Source organism: Entelurus aequoreus, linkage group LG10 (genome assembly GCF_033978785.1).
Source record: "Entelurus aequoreus isolate RoL-2023_Sb linkage group LG10, RoL_Eaeq_v1.1, whole genome shotgun sequence".
Classification (NCBI taxonomy): Eukaryota; Metazoa; Chordata; class Actinopteri; order Syngnathiformes; family Syngnathidae; genus Entelurus; species Entelurus aequoreus.
Window position 1 is genome coordinate 37,918,621 of NC_084740.1, and position 20,852 is coordinate 37,939,472.

Sequence of the window (20,852 nt, forward strand, 5' to 3'; positions counted from 1 at the left end):
TCACCTTTGGCCCACGATTGTGCGTTCTGCGAGACAAATGAGCCATGCAGGACCTGGGCGCTGATGGCTTTATCGGCCCTGAGACGCTGCCAGGGCCGCATTCCTGCCCAGAATCCGGACCCGGGCAGTCAGGGAGAGCAAGAGACGTGTTTACCCCGACAACAAAGGTTACATATTTGCGCGTTAGATAAGACGTGTTGGCTCCTGCGCTGGCGCTCTTATTTTGAAAATTTTGTTTTGAATACAGCATTGTTTTGGTTTCTTTTCGGCCCGTCAACAACACCCTATCACATGCAGGGGACGAACGCGCCGTAGCTTAGCTGGGCGCTAACAATGGCGGCCGCTAGTTACCGTTAGCGCAGGGGTTGCTGCTGCACTTGTTGTTCTTCATCTCGCAGTTGGAGCCGGCATACCCGAGCGGGCAGAGACAGCTGTAACCTCCGCCGGCGCTCTCCCTGCACGTGCCACCGTTAAAACATGGCTCGTCCACGCACAGCATGGCGCCGATCTCGCAGTTCTTGCCCCAGAAGCCTTGAGGACAGGCGCACGAGTAGCCGTCGACTAAATCCTGGAGGGCAGACAAGAAGGTTTCTGACACCGGCGAGGCAAAACGGACACCGGCGGGGGGCGCCGACTTACCCTGCAGCTGGCGCCGTTCCTGCAGGGGTTGCTGTCACACTCGTTGGTTTGGACCTCGCAGTCCTTGCCCGTGAACCCCGGCTTGCACGTGCACGTGTAGCTGCCCTGGCCCGTGTTGGTGCACGCCGCCTCGTTCTGACACGGCTTGTGGTTGGTGCAGTAGTTGAGGTCTGGGGGTGGAGAAGAGAGGTCAGGGGACGGGCGCCTTGAGGGAAACGCCGCGACAAGGCGCGCAGACTCACCTTGGTCGCAGTACAGGCCTCCCCAGCCCTCCTTGCAGTTGCACTGCCACGGCTGCTGGCAGGTGCCGTGCAGGCATCCCGGGTGGCGGTCGCACTCGTCGCAGCGCTCGCCCTGCCAGCCCTGCCGGCACACGCACTCGCCGGGCTCCTCGCAGTAGCCGTGCTCGCCGCTGCAACCCGCCGCGCACACGGCTGGTGGGAGTCAGGGAAGAGAGAACTTGAGTCCGCTTAGTCGCACACAACAAGCCCCTCCCTCTGGGGGCCTCACAGGCACACGCACACACACACACACACACACACACACACACACACACACACACACACACACACACACATATACACACACACACTGGTGCTTGTTAAACAGCTGGCTCACACAACAAAAGCGACACATGCCGTCTCTTTTCACGCAAGGCAGCGCTCATTAAGCTCCAGCGCGTGTCCCCGTTCAGGCGGGCAGGCTCGGGGGCAGCCCCCGGCCCGGGAGGGTGTATGTGTGGGGAGGCGGGGCGGAACAAAAGACAGCAACACACACCGAGTGAAGCAGCAGGCCAAGGCCAATGTCCACCTTGAAGGCATACTTGCCAACTAGGGCTGCAACTAACAACTAATTTGATAATCGATTATTCTGTCGATTATTACTTCGATTAATCAATTAATAATCGGATAAAAGAGACAAACTACATTTCTATCCTTTCCAGTATTTTATTGGAAAAAAAACAGCATACTGGCACCATACTTATTTTGATTATTGTTTCTCAGCTGTTTGTAAATGTTGCAGTTTAAAAATAAAGGTTTATAAAAAAATTTAAAAAACAAATAAATAAAAAATATTTTTAAAAAAGTAGCCTCTGCGCATGCGCATAGCATAGATCCAACGAATCAATGACTAAATTAATCGGCAACTATTTTTATAATCGATTTTAATCGATTACCATATTTTTCGGACTATAAGTCGCAGTTTTTTTCATAGTTTGGCCATGGGTGCAAATTATACTCCGGAGCGACTTATGTGTGAAATTATTAACACATTACCGTAAAATATCAAATAATATTATTCATCTCATTCTCGTGAGCGACGAAGCAAATGGCAGCCATCGTGACACACACGTCAGCAATCGTCACTCACACGCCAACCAGTGCATTGAGGGTTTTGGAATGCTAACTGCTATATGCTATACGCTACTGCCGGAGCTATTAAAATGGATCACATCAATGTTGGCTGTAACTTATAAAAACTGAGAAGGACTGAACTAAAATGGCACCGAAAAGGAAATTATATACTGCAGATTACAAGCTGGACGTAGTGAAATATGCACCAGAAAACAGCGATCGAGCAGCAGAAAGAATGGACGCTAGCGGGGCATACCAGCAGCGACACAGAGGAGGAAGATTTCATGGGATTTAGCAATTAGGAGTGACAGATTGTTTGGTAAACGTATAGCATGTTTTATATGTTATAGTTATTTGAATGACTCTTACCATATTATGTTACGTTAACATACCAGGCACGTTCTCAGTTGGTTATTTATGCCTCATATAATGTACACTTATTCAGCCTGTTGTTCACTATTCTTTATTTATTTTAAATTGCCTTTCAAATGTCTATTCTTGGTGTTGGATTTTATCAAATAAATTTCCCCCAAAAATGCGACTTATACTCCAGTGCGACGTATATATGTTTTTGTTCTTCTTTATTGTGCATTTTCGGCCGGTGCGACGTATACTCCGGAGCGACTTATAGTCCGAAAAATACAGTAGTTGTTGCAGCCCTATTGCCAACCCTCCCGATTTTCCCGGGAGACTCCCGAATTTCAGTGCCCCTCCCGAAAATATCCCGGGGCAACCATTCTCCCGAACAATATTGGGGGCGTGCCTTAAAGGCACTGCTTCTAGCGTACTCTACAACCTGTCGTCACGTCCGCCTTTCCTCCATACAAACATCGTACAGGCCCAGTCACATAATATATGCGGCTTTTACACACACATAAGTGAATGCAAGGCATACTTGATCAACAGCCATACAGGTCACACTGAGGGTTGCCGTATAAACAACTTTAACACTGTTACAAATATGCGCCACACTGTGAACCCACACCAAACAAGAATGACAAACACATTTCGGGAGAACATCCACACCGTAACACAACATAAACACAACAGAACAAATACCCAGAACCCCTTGCAGCACTCACTCTTCCGGGACGCTACAATATACACCCCCCCCCCCCCCCCCCAACCCCGCCATCTCTCGAATTCGGAGGTCTCAAGGTTGGCAAGTATGCTTGAAGGACAATTATGCTAATGCTAAGTCTGCTAAACTAATTCACAGAGCACATACCTAATAAATATCTATTCGTTGTTTACTTTTTGCACAAATAAAAATACAATGCAATCACAATTTGGTTTGCTAAAAAATGAAAAATACATCAAAAAGCCAAAAACGTGAGGAGAAGATGTTCAATATTATAATAACACGAATAGTTGTCTTTGCATGTACCTTGGTTTTAGTATGACTTGGTTTTAGGCGAATATTTTCATCCCACAAAATTGCCCCAGTTTTAGTACGTTGGTGCTTTAAAAAAAAAAAGTACAAGAGATAATAAATGTATTTTTGCACGTAAAACTAGACTTAGTCTCTACAAAATGTGCCCAGTGTTAATATTTAGTGTTGGTGACGCAGCCTTTGGATTCGTATTATTTCTTGGGGTGGAAAATTGTTTTGCTTTTCGATTCAGTTTTTAAACAAACCTTTTGGAACAAATGAACACTTTATTACCTTTTTTAAGCCTATTTTATCTATTTAAATATATGGAAAATACAACAAATATTGCCCTGCATCCTCTCATTTTGTGTGGTCATCCAAGGAAAAAAGTGTATTATTATTTGTATTATTATTTTATTACTATTATTAATGGTATTATCATTTCTTATATTTTTTTATTTCATATTAATTGTATTTTTTTTTTATTAATGTGTTAATAAAAAAAAAAAGTTGTATTATTTTGTATTAATATGAATTGTCATTATATTATTTGTTTTATTTTTGTATGTTCAATATTATAATAATAACACAAATAGTTGTCTTTGCATGTACCTTGGTTTTAGTATGATTTGGTTTTAGGCGAATATTTTCATCCCACAAAATTGCCCCAGTTTTAGTACGTTGGTGCTTTAAAAAAAAAAAAGTACAAGAGATAATAGATGTATTTCTGCACGTAAAACTAGACTTAGTCTCTATAAAATGTGCCCAGTGTTAATATTTAGTGTTGGTGACTTAGCCTTTGGATTCGTATTATTTCTTGGGGTGGAAAATTGTTTTGCTTTTCGATTCAGTTTTTAAACAAACCTTTTGGAACAGATGAACACTTTATTACCTTTTTTAAGCCTATTTTATCCATTTAAATATATGGAAAATACAACAAATATTGCCCTGCATCCTCTCATTTTTTTGTGGTCATCCAAGGAAAAAAGCGTATTATTATTATTTGTTTTATTATTTTATTACTATTATTAATGGTAGTATCATTTCTTATATTTTTTTTATTTCATATTATTAATTGTTTTGTTTTTTTTATTAATGTTTTAATTAAAAAATAATGTTTTATTATTTTGTATTAATATGAATTGTCATTATATTATTTGTTTTATTTTTGTATGTTCAATATTATAATAATAACACAAATAGTTGTCTTTGCATGTACCTTGGTTTTAGTATGATTTGGTTTTAGGCGAATATTTTCATCCCACAAAACTGCCCCAGTTTTAGTACGTTGGTGCTTTAAAAAAAAAAAAAAAAAAAGTACAAGAGATAATAAATGTATTTCTGCATGTAAAACTAGACTTAGTCTCTATAAAATGTGTCCAGTGTTAATATTTAGTGTTGGTGACGCAGCCTTTGGATTCGTATTATTTCTTGGGGTGGAAAATTGTTTTGCTTTTCGATTCAGTTTTTAAATAAACCTTTTGTTCCAAGAACCAAGAGTTCGTCTGAAAACTTTACAATTGGTCAAACAAAAGGGAGGATGGGGTTTACCTTGCCTCCGATATTATTATTATGCAGCCCAGATGAGAGCAGTGATATGCTGGTGCAACCCGTCATATATTGCTCAATGGAATATTATTGAAGAAGAAATGCCCTCCATCCCCATACAAGCAATCCTGGCGGATAGCAATTTACAGACCCACTTAAATAACATTGATAACCCATGGGTGAAATGGACCCTTAAAGTGTGGAAAATGATTATAAAGGAATACAAACTCGAGAGTGATATTGCAGTTCTTAAGTGTGGTGATTTAAGGACTGGATATCTAAGGGTATAACAGCTTTATGTAGTGTAATGAAAGATGAAAAAAATGCTTAGTTTTGAAACTATTAAAAGGACATATATATTAGAAAACCAAGACTTCTATCGATATTTGCAGTTGCGACATTTTGTTAATATGAAGGTGAAAAGTGTCACAAAGACGAGTATATGTTTGATTGAACTGTTTACAAAAGCCTACAATTCAGAAACTATTGATAGAAGTGTTTCATGCTTGTATAAGGGTCTGTTGAATATGAAATCATATTCAACTTCATATATTAAAACAAAATGGGAGAAGGAAGGAGGGATGAATATATCTGAGGAAGAATGGACAATAATATGGAAATATCAATGGACTTGTACCAGCTCACCCAAGTGGAGGGAGTTTGGCGGGAAAAGTTTGATCAGATTTTTTATTACACCTTCTCAGAAGTCTCACTATGATAACAACTCCCCTGCCTGTTGGAGAAATTGTGGGAATTCAAATGCAAACCACCACCATGTTTTCTGGGACTGCTCCATCATAAACGACTACTGGAAAGAGATACACCAAGCTCTACAGGATATTTTCAAACATGAAATACCCCTTGAAAGTAAAACTTTGTTTTTTGGACATGTACCTCAGGACTGGCTGAAGAAAGATAAACACTTAATGAATATCCTACTGGTGGCTTGTAAAAAGACCATTACTAGGAAATGGATATCCCAGGAGAGCCCAACTTTGAAGCAATGGATGGAAATCACAATGGACATATATAAGATGGAGAAGATAACTGCCTTTATTAACTATAAATTGGAAAAATGTACTTCATACTGGGAAAAATGGGTCAATTATGTCACGCCCCATAAACCTGACTTTAATTTTTCGAATTAGTGATTGTACTGCTCAAAAAAAAAAAAAAAGTATTACTCCCTATATGTGTACAGGTATGTATGTATGTATGTATGTATGTATGTATGTATGTATGTGTGTGTGTGTGTGTATGTGTGTGTACATACATACATACATACATACATACATACATACATACATACATACATACATACATACATATATATATATATATATATATATATATATATATATATATATGTATCTGTTTATGTATATTTTTTTTATTTTACTTCTGATTATTATTATTATTAATGTATTATCATTTATTTTTTGTTTATTTAATTGTTGTATTTGTAGATATTACTTTGTTGTTGTTGTTTTTGCTGTTACTTTCTTTTCGGGGGGTGGTGGGTGGTATGGTTGGGATATAAACAAAAAACATTTGGACCTTTAGGGCAGACAACAGATATAAGATGTATGTGAATATGATGTAATGGATAGGAATGTCTGATGCTGGATGTGAATAAAAATAAAATGAAAAAATAAAATAAAAATAAAAATAAAATAAAATGTGCCCAGTGTTAATATTTAGTGTTGGTGGCGCAGCCTTTGGATTCATATTATTTCTTGGGGTGGAAAATTGTTTTGCTTTTCGATTCAGTTTTTAAATAAACCTTTTGGAACAGATGAACACTTTATTACCTTTTTTAAGCCTATTTTATCCATTTAAATATATGGAAAATACAACAAACATTACCCTGCATCCTCTCATTTGTTTGTGGTCATCCAAGGAAAAATGTGTATTATTATTATTTGTTTTATTATTTTATTACTATTAATAATGGTAGTATAATTTCTTATATTTTTTTATTTCATATTATTAATTGTATTATTTTTTTTATTAATTGTATTGTTATGTTTCATTACTTTGTATTAATATGAATTGTCATATTATTTGTTTTATTTTTTTGTATGTTCAATATTATAATAATAACACAAATAGTTGTCTTTGCATGTACCTTGGTTTTAGTAGGATTTGGTTTTAGGCAAATATTTTCATCCCACAAAATTGCCCCAGTTTTAGTACGTTGGTGCTTTGAAAAAAATAAAAATAAAAGTACAAGTAATAATAAGTGTATTCCTGCACGTAAAACTAGACTTAGTCTCTATAAAATGTGCCCATTGTTCATATTTAGTGTTGGTGACGCAGCCTTTGGATTCGTATTATTTCTTGGGGTGGAAAATTGTTTTGCTTTTCGATTCAGTTTTTAAATAAACCTTTTGGAACAGATGAACACTTTATTACCTTTTTTAAGCCTATTTTATCTATTTAAATATATGGAAAATACAACAGATATTACCCTGCATCCTCTCATTTTTTTGTGGTCATCCAGGGAAAAAAGTGTATTATTATTATTTGTTTTATTACTATTAATAATGGTAGTATAATTTCTTATATTTTTTTATTTCATATTATTAATTGTTTTGTTATGTTTTATTATTTTGTATTAATATGAATTATCATTATATTTTGTTTTATTTTTAGTATGTTCAATATTATAATAATAACACAAATAGTTGTCTTTGCATGTACCTTGGTTTTAGTAGGATTTGGCTTTAGGCGAATATTTTCATCCCACAAAATTGCCCCAGTTTTAGTACGTTGGTGCTTAAAAATAAAAATACAAGTGATAATAAATGTATTCCTGCACGTAAAACTAGACTTAGTCTCTATAAAATGTGTTCAGTGTTGACATTTAGAGTTGACGACTGCTTGACTTAACAATTTCATGGACGCTGGACAAAAACACCTCCACCCCCACTCTACAGGAACGTTACCCGCAAAAACGGAGGGAATGCCGGCCTATTTGGGCGCAGACTCACGGTCAGAGCAGTAGTCGCCCGTCCAGCCCACGTGGCAGTGGCGTCGGCCATCTTGGTCACAGGTGTAGTGTCCGAAGGTGTCGTTGCGAGGTCGGCAGTAGGCGGAGCAGGCGTTGCCATGGTAATGTTCGTTGCACACCACGTGGTACGAGTAGCGCAGCTCGCTCTGCTCGCCAGAGTGCACGTCCTGCGACCACTCTGCGCCCACCGCCAGCTTCCGGCGCGTCGCCAGGCGGCTGATGAGGTTGTTCGGCTTCTCTGAGAAGAACATGCGCAGTTAGCCTGAGCTCAACATAACAGAGCAGGTGGCGCCACCTGGTGGTGACTATGAGCATTGCAGCAATCTCACCTGTTGAGTCGAGTCCGGAAGACTCGGCATTCCAGGCCTCGATGATCAGAGAGAATGTTCCCTGGGGGGTACGGACAGGTCAGTGAGTGGTTTTTTTTTGTGTTTTCTGGGAGAGGGGTCGCTTTGGTCACCTACCGGCCACTTGAAGTGCCCAAAATATGACACTAGTGTATATTTGTGTACAATTGGCTCAAACACCTAGCCTACCATCGTTAACATGCTAACAGTCGTCGAGTATCAACATTTTTGACGCTGAGGCGTATACTTGCTAAAATTAGCTAACAAAAAGCTAGCATGCTAATGTTAGCATGTTAAAATAGTATCAAAATATATTACTCTGCGACGTATACCTGAAAAGTGCTTTAAAAAATGAAAGCACGCTAACGCCAGCATACGCCAAGTGCCAAAATATGACACTGGTGTACACTTACACAAAATTGCTAGAAAAGATAGCATGCTAACAGGTAGCATTTGTCAAGTAAAAAGACATTTTACACTAACCTGCAAATTTGCCAAAAAAAAATAGCCAGTATGCTAGTGTTAGCATGCTAAAATACTAACTGCGGCAAGTACCAAAATATATTACTCTGCGACGTATACCTGGAAATTATTTTAAAAATGCAAGCACGCTAACGCTAGCATACGCGAAGTACCAAAATATGACACTGGTGTATACTTACACAAATTTGCTAGAAAGGATAGCATGCAAACAGGTAGCATTTGTCAAGTAAAAAAACATTTTACACTAAGGTGTATACCTGCAAATTTGCCCCCCAAAAAAAGCCAGTATGCTAATGTTAGCATGCTAATTTCACTTGAAGTGCCCAAAATATGACACGGGTGTATACCTGTACAATTTGCTCAAACACCTAGCCTACCAGCGTTAGCATGCTAACAGGTAAAATTTGTCGAGTATCAACATTTTTGACGCTGAGGCATATACCTGCTAAAATTAGCCATTAAAAAGCTAGCATGCTAAAATACTAACTGCGGCAAGTACCAAAATATATTACTCTGCGACGTATACCTGGAAATTATTTTAAAAATGCAAGCACACTAACGTTAGCATACGCCAAGTACCAAAATATGACACTGGTGTATACTTACACAAATTTGCTAGAAAAGATAGCATGCTAACAGGTAGCATTTGTCAAGTAAAAAAATACTTTACACTAAGGTGTATACCTGCAAATTTGCCCGCCAAAAAGCCAGTCTTAGCATGCTAACATTAGCATGCTAACAGGTAAAATTCGTCGACTATCAAAATTTTTGACGCTGAGGCATATATCTGCTAAAATTAGCTGACAAAAAGCTAGCATGCTAAAATACTAACTGCGGCAAGTAGCAAAATATATTACTCTGCGACGTATACCTGGAAATTATTTTAAAAATGCAAGCACGCTAACGCTAGCATACGCCAAGTACCAAAATATGACACTGGTGTATACTTACACAAATTTGCTAGAAAAGATAGCATGCTAACAGGTAGCATTTGTCAAGTAAAAAAATATTTTACACTAAGGTGTGTGCCTGCAATTTTGACCCCAAAAAAGCCAGTATGCTAATTTTAGCATGCTAACAGGTAAAATTCGTCCAGTATCAACATTTTTGACGCTGAGGCGTATACCTGCTAAATTAGCTATCAAAAAGCTAGCATGCTAATGTTAGCATGCTAAAATAGTACCAAAACATATTACTCTGCGACATATACCTGAAAATTATTTTAAAAATGCAAGCACGCTAACGCTAGCATACGCCAAGTACCAAAATATGACACTGGTGTATACTTACGTGCTAGCAAAGATAGCATGCTAACTCGCGATATGACAAGTGATAAACACAGATGTACAGTCATTGACAGCGTACAAAAATAATAATAAGATGACACAATGGTGGTGTCATTTTCATAGTTTGTCCCTGATAAAAATGGCAAAATAATAGAATGATAAATGACACAATATGCAATTAGCGTTAGCATGCTAACAGATAGCATTTGCTAAGTAAAAAAATATTTTACACTAAGGTGTATACCTGCAAATTTGCCAAAAAAATACTAACTGGGGGGTACGGACAGGTCAATAAGTGTGGGTTTTTTTTGGGGGGGGGGGGGGGGGTCTGTGGTCACCTACCGGCCACTTGAAGGGGAAGGGCACCCTGATGGGCGCGCTCCCGCTGATGGACTCGGCGTCCGCGCCGAAGATCTCGGTGAGCGCGGTCCCGTACGTGCACGGAGGCTCCGGGCTGATGACGTCCTGGGAGTGCTTGAGGCACACCCGGAAAAAGACGTGACAGTCCCGGGAGGGCTGACGGCACACGGCCCGGTGGCTGGTGAACGCGTCGATCTTCAGCTCGAACACGCCGGAGGACATCGCCTGTTGCGGGGGAGAGAGGAAGGGAGGGAGGGGGTGCACACACGTTGACGTGAAACGGACCTCACAGCATCGTCCGGTAAAAAAAAAAAAAAAAAACGTCACCCGGTTACGGTAGGAAGAGAAAGAGGTCAAAGGGGACGCCGCGCGTAAAAGCGCACGGAGGACTCACCGTGCGCGTCGCGAGCAGCAGCAGCAGCAGCAGACACGGCAGCGGGCAGCAGCGCGTCATGGCGGGTCCGCCTCGGAGGAGATGACGGACGGGAGCGAAAGTCCGAACGGAGGACGTCAAAGAGTCAAGTGGCGTGCATGCGCGCTCCCGACGGGAGAGAGAGTTGTTTGCGCGGGGAGAGCAAAGATCGTGTCAGCGAGGTTTGAACTGTGGACTGAAAGGAGCGCGCACTGGCGCGCTTTTATAGCGGGGAGGGAGAGGGGGGGGGTGACGAGGGGGCGGGAGGCGGCACACTGTAAGAAATGTCCACCTTGAAGGACAATTATGCTAATGCTAAGTCTGCTCAACTAATTCACAGAACACATACCTAATAAATATATATTCCTTTTTTTACTCTTTGCAAAAATTGCCCCAGTTTTACTCCGCTGGTGCTTAAAAAAAAAAAAGGAACAAGAGTGTATTCCTGCACGTAAAAGTAGACTTAGTCTCTACAAAATGTGTCCAGTGTTAATATTTAGTGTTAGATTCCTATTATTTATTGTGGTTTTTAAACAAACCTTTCGGAACAGATGAACACTTCCTAACCTTTTTTAAGCCTATTTTGATCCATTGAAATAAATGAAAAAAACCAACAAATATTACCCTGCGTCCTCCCATTCTTTGTGGCCCTCCATGAAAAAATGGTATTTATATTATTATTTGTTTTATTATTCAATCCAATCCACTTTATTTATATATAGCACATTTAAACAACAAAAATGTTTCCAAAGTGCTGCACAACAATATTAACAACAATATTCAAATATCCTTAGCTCCACCAATGACTGAATAAAAACAAAAAATAAATAAATATAAAACCAATATAAAAATAAATATGATTAAAAACGATTTTAAAGGGTAAAACCTTATTGTCTTACTATTATTAATTGTAGTACCATTTCTTATATATTTTTTTATTCAATATTATCAATTGTATTGTATTTTTGTATTTAATTGCCCTGCGACGAGGTCGCGACTTGTCCACCCCAAAAGGGACAACGGTAGAAAAATGGATGGATGGATTAATATGAATTGTCATTATATTATTTGTTGTATTTATTTATTATTAATATTATTGTGTTATTACTTGTGTATTATTTTATTAATATTAATTGTAATGATACTATTGTTTTTGTTTTGTTATTTTCTATTACTATTATTAAGTGTATTGTTATTTTTAGTTATTTTTGTTTTATTATTCTATTAATATTACTTGTAATTATATTATTTGTTTGATCATTTTCTATTAATATTATTAATTGTATCGTTATGGTCACAAGATGAAATGTGACAACCATTCAAATGTATGTAAGGACATTTCCTAAAGTGTGTGCGTGTGTGATGGGGGGGAGTAGGGGGGGGGGGGGTTGGTCCTGCTTTGATTCGCTTTCACCATACACGCACACGCACGCACGCACGCACGCGCACACTATATAGCTGCGTTGGAACAAACTGCCAGGCGACATAGGACCAAATGCTCCTTTTGCTGACCCCCCCGCCCCCACCCACGAAAACACACACACACGCACACGCGCACACACACACACACACACACACACACACACACACACACACACACAGTGTGAATGAAGCATCAGTCTATGATAAGGTAACATGTTGATTGGCAGCATTTTTAAAGTGCATTTCTGGTGACGTCACAACACGCACATGACGTCAGCAGATGCAAAAAAAAAAAAGTTATGCTGTCTTTTTGGCGCCGAGAACAGCCACGCCCCCAATTGTTATTCTTAACGAGGCCAGCGCGTGCCTCCTCCTTGGGACCCCCCCCCCCCCCCCCCCCCTCCTCCCACCCCACGCGACACAAGGCACGCTTCTCCCGCGCGCGTGCGTGCGTGCGTGTACCACCACAGCAACATGACGGACAGCTCGCGATCGATGGAGCGGAAAGCACTTTTAAGAGGGCGCGTGCACGTATTGCCCGCGCGCCATCTGCCCGCATTGATCGCGCCGCACACCGGAGACGCGCGCGCCACGCGCCCTCATCTCATCTTGCACGCGCAAGACATCACACGTGCCCAAACGGCGCGAGCTTTTGTGGAGGCGCGAAGGGGCGCCGCGTGCCGCCCCGAGGTGTCGGGAGTGGGCGTGGCGACAAGCAAAGAGCGCGCGTGGGAAAGTCTGCCAGGGTGCGAGAGTCGTAAACGTGAGAGGCGCGAGGATTCGCACCTGCGTACAGACGAGCAAACGGCCCACGGCTCTCCTGTCACGTCCAAGCCCCGCCCCCTGCGTGTGCCTCCGACTTGGCCTTAATTTAATTTAACTTAACTTCTTTCCTTTTCTTATGGCGGCTTCTGTCACAAAGTTGCTGTTTTTACGGCTAGTCACGTGCTGACACATGATTAGTCCATGTTAATATGTTCTGAATGATAATGAGGCCATTGTGTGCTTTTCAGAGAAAAGTGTCAACTTTTGTTAGCATGTTAGCATGTGCTGCCTCAACACTGTGGGGGGGGAGGGGGGGCATCATAGAGCAGAATATTTTCCTAATTCATGTCAATCAATTGATTATTGATTCCTAACGTATAACTTAAAGGCCTACTGAAATGATTTTTTTAAATTTAAACGGGAATAGCAGATCCATTCTATGTGTCATACTTGATCATTTCGCGATATTGCCATATTTTTGCTGAAAGGATTTAGTAGAGAAAATCGACGATAAAGTTCGCAACTTTTGCTCGCTGATAAAAAAAGCCTTGCCTGTACCGGAAGTAGCGTGACGTCACAGGAGCTAGTATTCCTCACAATTCCCCGTTGTTTACAATGGAGCGAGAGAGATTCGGAGCGACAAAGCGACGATTACCCCATTAATTTGAGCGAGGATGAAAGATTCGTAGATGAGGAACGTTACAGTGAAGGATTAGAGAGGCAGTGATGGACGTATCTTTTTTCGCTCTGACCGTAACTTAGGTACAAGCTGGCTCATTGGATTCCACACTCTCTCCTTTTTCTATTGTGGATCACGGATTTGTATTTTAAACCACCTCGGATACTATATCCTCTTGAAAATGAGAGTTGAGCACGCGAAATGGACATTTAAAGTGACTTTTATCTCCACGACAATACATCGGTGACACACTTAGCTACTGAGCTAACGTGATAGCATCGTTCTCAAATGAAGATAGAAACAAAAGAAATAAACCCCTGACTGGAAGGATAGACAGAAGATCAACAATACTATTAAACCATGTACATGTAACTACACGGTTAAAAATTCTCAGCCTGGTAAGGCTTAACAATGCTGTTGCTAACGACGCTAAGGCTAATTTAGCAACTTAGCAACCGGACCTCACAGAACTATGATAAAAACATTAGCGCTCCACCTACGCCAGCCAGCCCTCATCTTCCCATCAACAGCCGTGCTCACCTGCGTTCCAGCGATCGACGGCGCGACAAAGGACTTCATCCGTGGGTTTGGCGGCAAGCATCGGCTAGGCGTAGTAAGTAGTCCTTGTTGTGTTGCTGTAAGTATTGTACTTAGCCGCTAATACACCGATCGATCCCACCTACAACGTTCTTCTTTGCAGCCTCCATTGTTCATTAAACAAATTGCAAAAGATTCACCAACACAGATGTCCAGAATACTGTGGAATTTTTTGAGTTTGAGTTTGAGTTTTGAGTTTATTTCGAACATGCAAGCATACAACATATCATTTTGTCGAAGAAAACAAGAGGTTTTTGTATCGGGGTCGATGGGGTACAACCACTTCCGTGGATTTTGTGACGTCACGCGCATAAATCATATCCAAAGGAGTTTTTCAACCGGAAGTGTGGCGGGAATTTTAAAATTGCACTTTATAAGTTAACCCGGCCGTATTGGCATGTGTTGCAATGTTAAGATTTCATCATTGATATATAAACTATCAGACTGCGTGGTCGGTAGTAGTGGCTTTCAGTAGGCCTTTAATGATGGTAAATGGTAAATAGGTCGTTCTTGTATAGCGCTTTTCTACCTTTTTTAAGGAACTCAAAGCGCTTTGACACTATTTCCACATTCACACACTGATGGCGGGAGCTGCCATGCAAGGCACTAACCAGGACCCATCAGGAGCAAGGGTGCAGTGTCTTGCCCAAGGACACAACGGACGTGACTAGGATGGTAGAAGGTGGGGATTGAACCAGGAACCCTCAGATTGCTGGCACAGCCACTCTACCAACCTCGCCACGCCGTCCCCTAATGATGACTTTCATTGGTCAACATCTTTTTCTTGAGATAGATTATATATAGATTATAGATATGGATTATAGATATAGATGATAGATATGGATTATAGATTACAAATATATATTATAGATTAAGATTACATATATAGATATAGATTACACATACAGATATAGATTGTAGACCAGTGGTTCTTAACCTGGGTTCGATGGAACCCTAGGGGTTCGGTGAGTTGGGCTCAGGGGTTCGGCGGAGGTCAAGACACACCCGACTCATCGTGTAAATAAAAACTTCTCCCTATCGGCGTATTACGGATACGGCAATAGCAGACTGATTTGCAGGTGTGTAATTTGTTGTGAGTTTATGCACTGTGTTGGTTTTGTTGTTTGAACAAGGTGATGTTCATGCACCAGTAAAAAAAACATGGTAACACTTTAGTATGGGGAACTTATTCACCATTAATTAGTTGCTTATTAACATGCAAATTAGTAACATATTGGCTCTTAACTAGTCATTATTAAGTACTTATTAATGCCTTATTCAGCATGGCCTTATTATAACCCTAACCCTCTAACCCTAACCAAATAACTCTAAATTAAGTCTTTGTTACTTACAATATGTTCCCCTTACTAAAGTGTTACCAAAAACATATAACTTTGTCTTGAATTTGAAAAAAAACATTTTATTTTTCACTAAAGAAGGGTTCGGTGAATGCGCATATGAAACTGGTGGGGTTCGGTACCTCCAACAAGGTTAAGAACCACTGTTGTAGATAATATAGATTATAGATATGGATTATAGATATAGATTAGGGGCGGCATGGCGTAGTGGGTAGAGCGCCCGTGTCAGAAACCTGAGGGTTGCAGGTTCGCTCCCCGCCTCTTACCATGCCGTTGTGTCCTTGGGCAGGATACTTCACCCTTGCCCCCGGTGCCACTCACACCGGTGAATGAATGTTGAATGAATGATAGGTGGTGGTCGGAGGGGCCGTAGACGCAAATTGGCAGCCACGCTTCCGTCAGTCTACCCCAGGGCAGCTGTGGCTACGAAAGTAGCTTACCACCACCAGGTGTGAATGAATGATGGGTTTTTAACATGTAAAGCGACTTTGGGTACTTAGAAAAGCGCTATATAAATCCCAGGTATTATTATTATTATTATTATTATATATTATAGATATGGATTACAGATATAAATTATAGATATAGATTATAGATATAAATTAAATTATAGATATCGATTACAGTTATAGATATAGATTGTAGGGACAGCTGGTTGAGGGTTGCTGGTTCAATCCCCACCTTCTACCATTCTAGTCACGTCCGTTGTGTCCCTGACACTTCACCCTTGCTCCTGATGGCTGCTGGTTAGCGCCGTGCATGGCAGCTCCCGCCATCAGTGTGTGAATGTGTGTGTGTGAATGTGTGTGTGTGTGAATGGGTGAATGTGGAAAATGGTGTCAAAGCGCTTTGAGTTCCTTAAAAAGGTAGAAAAGCGCTATACAAATACGACCCATTTACCATTTGTAGATTATAGATATCGATTATAGTTATAGATTGTAGATAATAGATATAGATTATAGATATAGATTACAGATATACACTGTGTTGCCAAAAATATTTGGCCACCCATCCAAATGATGAGAATCAGGTGTCCTAATTAGAGATGTCCGATAATATCGGCAGGCCGATAAATGCTTTAAAATGTAATATCGGAAATGATCGGTTTCAAAAAGTAAAATTAATGGCTTTTTAAAACGCCGCTGTACGGAGTGGTACATATCCGGTAAAACACGGACATAGACCCTATGTCCGTGTTTTACCGTTAAACTAGAGTCTAGTATACTCTGGACTGAAGCTGTGTGCCTTCATTGTTTTTGTAGCTGTTGTTTTGAGGCATGTTTAAAAAAATAAATAAAAATAATGCACTTTGTGAAAGTCATAGTATAGTATTTCCCATAGTTGTAGTGAGTATCAGCATTATCTCAGGGAGAGCATGTCCCAAATTCAAAGCTGCTGTTTTGAGGCATGTTAAAAAAAAATAATGCACTTTGTGACTTCAATAATAAATATGGCAGTGCCATGTTGGCACTTTTTTTTTCCATAAGTGGAGTTGAAGTTGTTCTCTTATTTTGGAAAACCTTGTTTTTGATTGATTGATTGAAACTTGTATTAGTAGATTGCACAGTACAGTACATATTGCGTACAATTGACCACTAAATGGTAACACCCCAATACGTTTTTCAACTTGTTGAAGTTTAAGTCCGCGTTAATCAATTCATGGTAAAGTTACATTGTTTAGCGGGGCATCACAACAAAATTAGGCATAATAATGTGTTAATTCCACGACTGTATATATCGCTATCGGTTGATATCGGAATAAGAGTTGGACAATATTGGAATATCTGCAAAAAAGCCATTATCGGACATCCCTAGTAGGTGTATAAAATCAAGCACTTATGGAAATATTGGTGAAAGAATGGGCCGCTCTCAGTGATTTCCAGCGTGGAACTGTCATAGGATGCCACCTGTGCAACAAATCCAGTCGTGAAATTTCCTCGCTCCTAAATATTCCAAAGTCAAATTTATTATAAGAAAAGGGAAGAGTTAGGGAACAACAGCAACTCAGCCACCAAGTGGTAGGCCACATAAACTGACAGAGAGGTCAGAGGATGCTGAAGCGCATAGTGCAAAGACTTTCTGCACAGTCAGTTGCTACAGAGCTCCAAACTGCATGTGACCTTCCAATTAACCCACGTACAGTACGCAGAGAGCTTCATGGAATGGGTTTCCATGGCCGAGCAGCTACATCTAAGCCATACATCTCCAAGTCCAATGCAAAGCGTGGGATGCAGTCTGGGTTTGGAGTTTGCCAGGAGAATGGTACATTTGGGACTGCATTGTGCCGAGTGTGAAATTTGGTGGAGGAGGAATTATGGTGTGGGGTTGTTTTTCAGGAGTTGGACTTGGCCCCTTAGTTCCAGTGAAAGGAACTTTGAATGCTCCAGGATGCCAAAACATTTTGGACAATTCCATGGGATGGCACTTCAAGTTCATACGTGAGTAAAGGCAGGTGGCCAAATACTTTTGGCAATATAGTGTATATTGTAGCTAAAGATTATATATATAGATTACAGATATAGATTGTAGATAATAGATACAGATTATATATAGATTACCGATATAGATTATATATATATACTTTTTAGATATGGATAATATAGATATAGATTATAGATATATATTGTAGGTATAGATTACCTATATAATTATAGACATATATATATATATATATATTACAGATATTGATTTTAGATATAGGTTATAGATGTAGATTACAGATACAGATTATAGATACAGATTAAAATTTAAATGTAAAATTTGCTCAAAAAGCTAACCAGCTAATGCTAACAGGTAGCATTTGTCAAGTCACAAAACATTTGACGCTGAGGTGCATGTCTGCTAAATTTCTTAAAAATGTTAGCATGCTAAAGTTAGCATACATCAAATACCAAAATGACACGGGTGTATACCTGTAAAATGTTCTCAAAAAGCTAACCTACTAATGCGAACAAGTAGCATTTGTCAAGTCACAAAACATTTGACGCTGAGGTGTATACCTGCAAAATTTGTTAAAAATATTAGCATGCTAAAGTTAGCATACCTCAAGTACCAAAATGACACAGGTGTATACCTGCGAAAGTTGCTCAGAAAGCTAACCTACTAATGCTGACAGGTAGCATTTGTCAAGTCACAAAACATTTGACGCTGAGGTGTATATCTGCAAAATTTCTTAAAAATACCAGCATGCTAAAAGTTAGCATACATCAAGTACAAAAATGACAGGTGTATACCTGTAAAATTTGCTCAGAAAGCTAACCTACTACTGCTAACAGGTAGCATTTATCAAGTCACAAAACATTTGATGCTGAGGTGTAGATCTGCAAAATTTCTTAAAAATACTAGCATGCTAAAGTTAGCATACATCACGTACCAAAGTGACACAGGTGTATACCTGTAAAATTTCCTCAAAAAGCTAACAGGTAGCATTTGTCAAGTCACAAAACATTTGACGCTGAGGTGTATATCTGCTAAATTTGTTTAAAAATACTAGCATGCTAAAGTTAGCATATATTAAGTACCAAAATGACACAAGTGTATACCTGCAAAATTTGCTCAAGAAGCTAACAGGTAGCATTTGTCAAGTCACAAAACATTTGATGCTGAGGTGTATATCTGCTAAATTTGTTTAAAAATACTAGCATGCTAAAGTTAGCATACATCACGTACCAAAGTGACACAGGTGTATACCTGTAAAATTTCCTCAAAAAGCTAACAGGTAGCATTTGTCAAGTCACAAACCATTTGACGCTGAGGTGTATATCTGCTAAATTTGTTTAAAAATACTAGCATGCTAAAGTTAGCATATATTAAGTACCAAAATGACACAAGTGTATACCTGCAAAATTTGCTCAAGAAGCTAACAGGTAGCATTTGTCAAGTCACAAAACATTTGATGCTGAGGTGTATATCTGCTAAATTTGTTTAAAAATACTAGCATGCTAAAGTTAGCATACCTCAAGTACCAAAATGTGCTCAAAAAGCTAACCTACTAATGCTAACAGGTAGCATTTGTCAAGTCACAAAACATTTGACGCTGAGGTGTATATCTGCAAAATTTCTTTAAAATACTAGCATGCTAAAGTTAGCATACATCAAGTACCAAAATGACACAGGTATACCTGCAACATTTGCTCAAAAAGCTAACCTACTAATGCTAACAGGTAGCATTTGTCAAGTCACAAAACATTTGATGCTGAGGTGTATGTCTGCAAAATTTTATAAAAATACTAGCATGTTAAAGTTAGCATGCTAACCATTGTGCTACGTGGAGGTTTAACATGCGAAAGAATGTAAAGTTAAACGTCCACATTTGGGATTCAAACAAGTTGCATCTTATTTCTTTAACAACAATCTCCACTTAACGAGCTTCCGTGCTAAACTTCACAAGCTCGTTAAAGACCCAAAGCAGGAAAAGTCTGGCGGCTCTTGGAAGAACCTCCATTACGTCACACTTCCTGTGTGGGAGGAGCCACAAGCAAGAGGAAACAGCACAAAGACGCGAGGAGGCCTCCGATTGGTCGCTTTTATTGCGGACATCTTACATCACATGACCGTGGACAAGCAAGCTTGGTCGGGTCCAAAGGAGGCGGGGACTGGACGCGTCATGTGACCTTCTCATTACAGGAAGTGGCTCTGAGAGTTCTGGTCCTGTGGAGAGGAAGACATCCCGAAACACAAATAAATAATACAAAGTAGAAATAAAAAAAATGGGGGCCATCTTTGTTTTGTCATGACGACAAATGGTGTTGTTTGTGTTTATTGGTACAAAGATGAGTCCGCCTTCAGTCCATCAGTGCGCTCGCAGACGTCACACATTGTGGCGTGGGGGGCGGGGCTTGGCCAGCAGATCTCAGGTCAGTTCTTGATGCTGAGGTGGTGATGTTCAGCACTCCAGCGGCCCTGATCTGCATATCCCTCCCCTTTCCTCCCTCGTCCAATCAGCTGCTTCGGTCCTCCAAGAAGCAGGAAGTGCTTTCATTTCATTGGAGGCCGTTCCTGTCTTTTGAGTGCCGAGGCCCCGCCCACAAAAATAACACAAACATGATCTGTGAGCGAGGCTCCTCCCCCCGCTGTGGCAGCCACTGGCGTGAGTGAGTGAGGGGGGCGGGGCTCACTGCTGTTTGGAGCGCCAGAAGCGCGAGGCGATGGAGCCCAGAGACACAACTTGCTTCTTCGGCCGGGACAACTCCGACAGACGCTGCTCCTCCTCCTTG

The 20,852-nt window shown here is 40.3% G+C and overlaps 2 protein-coding genes across 2 annotated transcripts in view; both read right to left on the reverse strand.

The window, feature by feature from the left end:
- Nucleotides 1-343: 343 nt before the first annotated feature.
- Nucleotides 344-10,992, reverse strand: LOC133659146 (delta-like protein B). The gene is made up of 7 exons (XM_062061881.1): nt 10,798-10,992; nt 10,386-10,628; nt 8,257-8,317; nt 7,908-8,165; nt 882-1,073; nt 640-809; nt 344-568 (listed from the first exon to the last, which is right to left on the reverse strand). Exons 1-7 carry the CDS (start codon nt 10,855-10,857, stop codon nt 344-346), a joined length of 1,209 nt encoding a protein of 402 aa, XP_061917865.1. The 5' UTR covers nt 10,858-10,992.
- A 9,155-nt stretch (nt 10,993-20,147) lies between these two features.
- The window catches only part of LOC133658572 (mitochondrial import inner membrane translocase subunit TIM50-like), a 63,395-nt gene continuing 62,690 nt past the window's right edge, over nt 20,148-20,852 (reverse strand). Inside the window, exon 11 of the mRNA XM_062060750.1 lies at nt 20,148-20,848. Coding sequence (XP_061916734.1) covers nt 20,750-20,848 — 99 coding nt within the window. The 3' untranslated portion in view covers nt 20,148-20,749. The remainder of the gene's footprint in view (nt 20,849-20,852) is intronic.

Coding starts and splice junctions, on each gene's coding strand:
- LOC133659146 (XM_062061881.1), bottom strand. CDS start 10,857: ATGACGCGCTGCTGCCCGCTGCCGTGTCTGCTGCTGCTGCTGCTGCTC. Junction 8,318..10,385: donor CCTTCCCCTTCAAGTGGCCG/GTAGGTGACCAC, acceptor CGTACCCCCCAG/GGAACATTCTCTCTGATCAT. Junction 1,074..7,907: donor GGGCGACTACTGCTCTGACC/GTGAGTCTGCGC, acceptor GACTCCCACCAG/CCGTGTGCGCGGCGGGTTGC.